This window comes from Austrofundulus limnaeus, unplaced genomic scaffold, assembly GCF_001266775.1.
Source record: "Austrofundulus limnaeus strain Quisiro unplaced genomic scaffold, Austrofundulus_limnaeus-1.0 Scaffold289, whole genome shotgun sequence".
Lineage (NCBI taxonomy): Eukaryota > Metazoa > Chordata > Actinopteri > Cyprinodontiformes > Rivulidae > Austrofundulus > Austrofundulus limnaeus.
Window position 1 is genome coordinate 285734 of NW_013952691.1, and position 5828 is coordinate 291561.

The window sequence follows — 5828 nt, forward strand, 5'->3', positions numbered from 1 at the left end:
TAACTAACTAACTAACTAACTAACTAACTAACTAACTAACTAACTAACTAACTAACTAACTAACTAACTAACTAACTAACATCCTACTTACAATAATTTAACATAGTTGAGACTTCTGAAAGCTCGATTTAATACATTTAAGGCTAATTAATTTTGGGGTTGATGAATTCAATGCCTTTTCAATTCAAAGACTTTTTAAAGATCCACAAGAACGCTGTCACAGTTTTAACAAGCAACAACTAGTTCAGTTTAATCTGAAACATCTGATTCAATCATTTATCTGAGAATGTAGGGGCTGTTTCAAGTCATTTTCTGACTTTAAATGTGTAAAAAGAAAAGTAATAATCCTGTTTTTGCATATGGAAAGCAAAACAATTTGTGAGGCTCTCACCTCCAGCAGCGATTCTCTGCCCGAAACCCGCTCGTGTTCTTGTCCCCTCCGATCAGGTAGACGAAGTTGTTCAGGACGGCGATGCCCTGGTTGGACATTTGTGGCGTGGGAGCGCCAGCCAGAGTCCTCCACTCCCTCCAGCTCGGGTGGAAGACGTGGAACGGGTGCTCGTTGTCCGCCGGGGAGCTGGAGCTGAACATGCCCCCGAAGCCCAGGACGCAGTGGAAGGTGGAGCGCGGCTGAGTGAGAGGGGTCTGCCGCTCGGGCTGCCAGATCTCCTGCTCGTGGTACTGCAGCGCCGCGGACACCGAGTCCTTCAGCGGGCACTGCTTCAGCCGGCTGTGGAGCCTCTGCAACGTTTGCTTCTCAATCAGACAGAAGCGCACGGCATCGAGCATTCGGAGATTGTCCTGGGAAAGACGCAAAAGGCTTAGTATTTACTCGTGTGGTGAAACAGTGAAGAGACATCATTGAAGAGATATCATCAAGGCCAGATGAGTAGAGAATTAAAAGCGCACCTTCGGACTGACCTGCAAGTACACCTGGTCAGTCTCCACCTCCTCAGGGCTGTAATGATAGTGCAGTGCCGCCTCGTACACCTCGTTCTCGCTGGCCACCTGCAGCTCGTCGCTGCTCAGCGCTCTGAAGACGTCCTCTTCGGGGAGCCGCCTGTACACGTCTGTCCGAGACAAAGTCTGAATGTTCCTGAGGATGTAGGAGTGGACCCTGGCTTTGAGCAGCTGCAGTTCGTACAGATCCGCCAGGTGGTGCACCTCCAAAATGTTGCTCTCGTCCAGCCAGGAGAACAGGAAGTCGCAGCAGAAACCAATGACCTTTTCAAGCTGTAAAAACCAACATGTTTTATGACGCAACAAAAAAAGGACAAAAAAAGGAGCAACCGCCTCGCTCCATCCTACCTGCAACAGCGTAGCGGCTATCAGGACCTCCTGAACACTCTCCAGGTCCAACTCAATCTCAGACGTGTAGATGTAGTCCAGGATTTTTGTCATGGCCATGAAGGAAACTCCGTGGATTGGGATCTCGTTCTGCTGCATCTCCCGGAGGCCTCCAGCAAACATCCCCCTGGTGGAGAAAAGTGAARCGTGCCTCCATCAGACTTGCCGGTGCTGATGATGAGGGGTCACATCACGATTTGATCGTAAATACAAAACAAATGCACCGTTGGAAAACTGAAAGCAGCAAAATGGCTTCTGGCTGGTYGTAAATAAGCAAAAGCTGCCATTTGAGTTTAAAACACACATGTGGAGCATGAACTGTACTCCTGATGAATAACATACATTTTTAGTATAATATTAAGTGTATATTAGATATTAGGGGTGTAAATCACCAGCTTTATCACGATACGATATTACATTGATATGTTTGGATGACAGTTCGATATTTCTCGATATCACAAAGTCTGTCATGATATGATTATTTCGATTCAATTCAGTTCACATGTCTGCGATCGATATAATGCGATATATGCCCATCTAACACAATGACTGTGTTAGATGGACATTTGGTATCGATTTACATCGAGAATATGACGATATAGATCGATATTTTCATTTTGCCTCAATATAACTGAATCATGAACCACTACAATCGATATAGATCAATGTATTGTTACACCCCTAGATATATGCTTAGCTTGCATTTATTTGTTTATTTTTTGTACTATTTGTATATTTGATTGCATTAAGTTTTTTATGAACTAATATTTGTATAATGATTGTATTACCAAGTTTATCGTCATGTCATTGTAACGTTGTTGTGATTTTATTGCTAATATGATGTTTTTATGTGGACCCCAGGAAGAACAGTTATTGCTGAGGTAATAACTAATGGAGGTACTTACTAAACTAAACTAAACTAAACTAAACTAAACTAAACTAAACCAAATTAAACTAAACTAAACTAAACTAAACTAAACTTAAGAATCGGTTTCTCAGAAAAAAAACAAAAACAAAACAAAAAAAACCCCAACTAAAACTCAGCAGTCTGAGGCACCCAGTTCAGGTTGTTGAGACGCCCATGATCACATGATGTTGTGAATTAGGCGTGTCTGCTATCTGACTGCTCTGATCGTTTGGTGAAGGTTTTCACATTGACAATCCTGTTAGTTCTTGTGTCGTCCCTCGTTAGCTGAATGAACTGTCCTTGGCAGATATCTCATTTTTTAGAGTTTACAATGAACACTTAGCTTTGTTTACTAGACCTAAATACACTGGCTCCCAAACTTTTATTCATATCAAACACAAACCTCAGGAATCTAAATTAAACAGGTGTTAATTTCTTACTAAGTGACCTTGTGTTTGTTCACTAATAACTAAAGAAACTGTAACAACAGTGTTGCTTTGGTCCATCTGTGTTCCAACCTTCACGTGAAATGAAAGAGATCCCTGATACATGCAGCTGCCTCTGGAGGAGCTCCATCATCACAGAGCCTCTGCTCCTCTGGGTCGAAACAAGTCAGGTGCCTCCTGATAAAGATGCATCGTGGACGGTTTCCTCTAGAGGATTTCTGGGTGCACCCCCCACTGGGAGGAGATCTTAGCTGCATAAAATTGTCCTGATGCTGAAGTTGTTTATATCGAATGCAGCAGGTTTGGGTTTAGACAGAACGTTTCAACCTCAGCAGGATTTTAGGGGAATTTCACAGTAGCTGTGCTCAAACTAAACCACAGTTCAACCCGTCTCAACGTGATTTGTGGTTGACAGCTTGGAGGTCTTTAGACAGTTTAAAGCAGACGAGAGAACCTAAATGTTTGTATATTTATCATACTGAAATATTGACAAGCTCAAAATATGCAAAGGATTTTTGAAAACTGGACTTTGGACCGAGTTACTGAGTCTTGTGACATTAGGCTTCCAGGACTGATTAGACTGCATTTATATGTGCACTGTGAAAATAAAATAAATTAAAGTCTGAGTTTAACATTAAGCAATAATCAACACCAGCATACCTGAAATAATCACAGGAGGCTGCCAGGAGTATACGGTGGGCTTGGATAGGTCGACCCTCCACCAGCAGCACCACATCAAACAAGATGCCAGTCTGTCTGAGAGTCAGCAGGCCGTCCACAAGGCTCCGGAAATGGGTCGAACTTCTGAAGAGCCGCCGGACCCGASGGCCGGATGACCCAGCTCCTCTCCCCGATGGACTCAGCTCCCTGTCCTCRGCCATGGCAGGACTCTGACGTTCAGGCTTCATCTCATCTGTCTAGCATCGCTATCACTCAAAGGTCCATTCTCCGAACAGATTAAAGCTGCAGTAAACAAACACAAAACCAAAAGCGGAAATAYACAACGTCGTAGCTAGGGAAGAGTGAGTAGCACTTTAACACAAACAAGTCCAAATGAATCTATAAAACTCTTATAAAGACATWAACATATTTTTAGGAACACAGTTTTACCGTCTGCAGTGAGTTTTTACTTCCTGCTAAACCGTCAACCCATGGGCCATGTATGTTTTTGGTTAGCCTGTTAGCATAGCAGGTGTGCTCTTTAAAAAACAGCGAATCCGACACTTTTAGGTTATAACAACAATCAAACCAAGATTTAGTGATGTTCTTCTAAACAAGCACGCTCTAAGGTATCAGTTTTGTCCCAACGCCACGAATTAGTACAGTGCAAGGGGAGGCTCTTGGTTTTTTGACAGATCAAAACAAGTATGTTTACTTTTTGGTGTGAGGCCGGGAGCTCAAACGCCATTGGTCGCAGCTACCCCATTGTCCCGCCTACTTCCTCGCAATCAGCCAATCGTGTGCGTGTCCACATGTTACTGTGTAATAAAATGAAAGTGTCAGTCTTTGCTTTGAAATAGCTTTTGTATGTGAAAATTTGAACCAAGTTTTCATCTTAGATAGTTTTTAAATTGTTTCTGATACATTATTGTGCTTATTTGAGCCATATAGACAGTTATCAACGTTGTAATTTTGTTGAACACAAGAGGGCGCTCGTTGACGCTCGAATATTAAAAATGTTGATCTTCTCCATCTCAACCATCACTCAGAAAACCACGGTTATCCACCTATTCGGGGAGTAAATGTACGCCCACATGCATTTGTACTTCATGCAACTTTTGCTACAGGTTTTCTTGTTGCAATTTCCTTAACTCTACACTTCTTCAATGGTTTTTCTTCTTCTTCCTTTTTTCCAAAATGTGACTCAAAGTGTATTGCACATTGTGATCATCTATAGTGGTAGGTTTGCAAAAGATACATTTGAATAATAATAACAACAACAACAACAACAACAACAACAACAACAACAACAACAACAACAACAACAATAATAATAATAATAATAATAATAAATAAATAAATAAAATCTTGATAGTAAAATTAAAAACTTGAATGTGCCTGCTCCACATTATTTATTTTAATAAGTCATTTCAGCTGCTTGTTTTATTAGTTACTGTTTGTACTCAAAGTCTTTATTTTCCCATCTGATCAAATGCTTTTCARTCTACATTTTCTACTTTTGTTGTAATTGCACAAGCCTCCAGAGAAATGTCCCAAGGCAGCAAGTTATGATGTCTATTTTGTATAYAAATAACTTTGGCTTCCGTGTTTCTCAGGTTTTAGAGACTCATTCATCTTGTGTCATAGCTTCAGTTTTCGTTTTCTAAACTGCYGAGTGGTATTTTTCTCTACTTTCAAATACTTTGCTGCAAAAATCCCTCACTTGATCTATTTTCCAGTCCTGTGTGGCACATAAGGAGAATTGAGAAGCACRCAGAACTGGAAAAAAACATTACAAAACAAAACAAAAATATGTTCTTATACTTTAATAGCCACTACCACAGAGTCCTTATGGATATTAGAGCAGCAGTGATTACAAAATGTGACAATGGACTTAAGGTGCTGCTGTAGGAATATAAAAAATGTGTCATTGCTTTTCACCTACCACTCTTCATTTCCTAACACGATGTTGATTCATTCCCGCTTTAAAGAAAATCTTATACAAAATTGGTGGAATAATGTGACTTTTAGTAGTACATTGACTGGAGTAAAGTAAATTTAAAACAAGAGGCCAAAAATGTCCACAGACACAAAGACGAGGTTTTGACAAAACAAAARGCCCAGACTTCCATCCGCCCATCTTCTTCCTTCTTCTTCCTTTCAGGATCATGGGGGTCACTGATTCCTACATCCAGCAGTGAGGGGTGGGGGACACACAGGACAGGTCTCAAATCAAACAGACAACCATTCACTCTCTCACTCACACCAAGGGACAATTTAGAGTTACCAATTAACCTAACAGTCATGTTTTTGGTCTGTGGGAGGAAGCTGGCAGAAACGCATGCACAGAGAGAACATGCAAGCCCAGAAAGGTCTCTGGCTGGGATTTGTCATAGCAACCTTCTTGGTGAGAGGCAACAGCTCCACTGAGCCACCATACCGCCCAGCCTCAGGCTTCTACAGCTCAA

The 5828-nt window shown here is 41.4% G+C and overlaps 1 protein-coding gene across 2 annotated transcripts in view; it reads right to left on the reverse strand.

Annotated features, from left to right (window-relative positions):
• The window catches only part of klhl22 (kelch-like family member 22), a 10482-nt gene extending 6421 nt beyond the window's left edge, over nt 1–4061 (reverse strand). Inside the window, exons 1-5 of one of the 2 annotated variants that reach the window (XM_014021373.1) lie at nt 3811–4061; nt 3361–3663; nt 1309–1474; nt 922–1233; nt 392–801 (exon numbers count right to left, since the gene is read on the reverse strand). In XM_014021373.1, coding sequence (XP_013876827.1) covers nt 392–801; nt 922–1233; nt 1309–1474; nt 3361–3608 — 1136 coding nt within the window. In that variant the 5' untranslated portion in view covers nt 3609–3663; nt 3811–4061. Of the gene's footprint in view, nt 1–391; nt 802–909; nt 1234–1308; nt 1475–3360; nt 3664–3810 lie in introns of both variants that reach the window. The other variant, XM_014021372.1, reaches the window with a different exon arrangement.
• Nucleotides 4062–5828: the final 1767 nt, after the last annotated feature.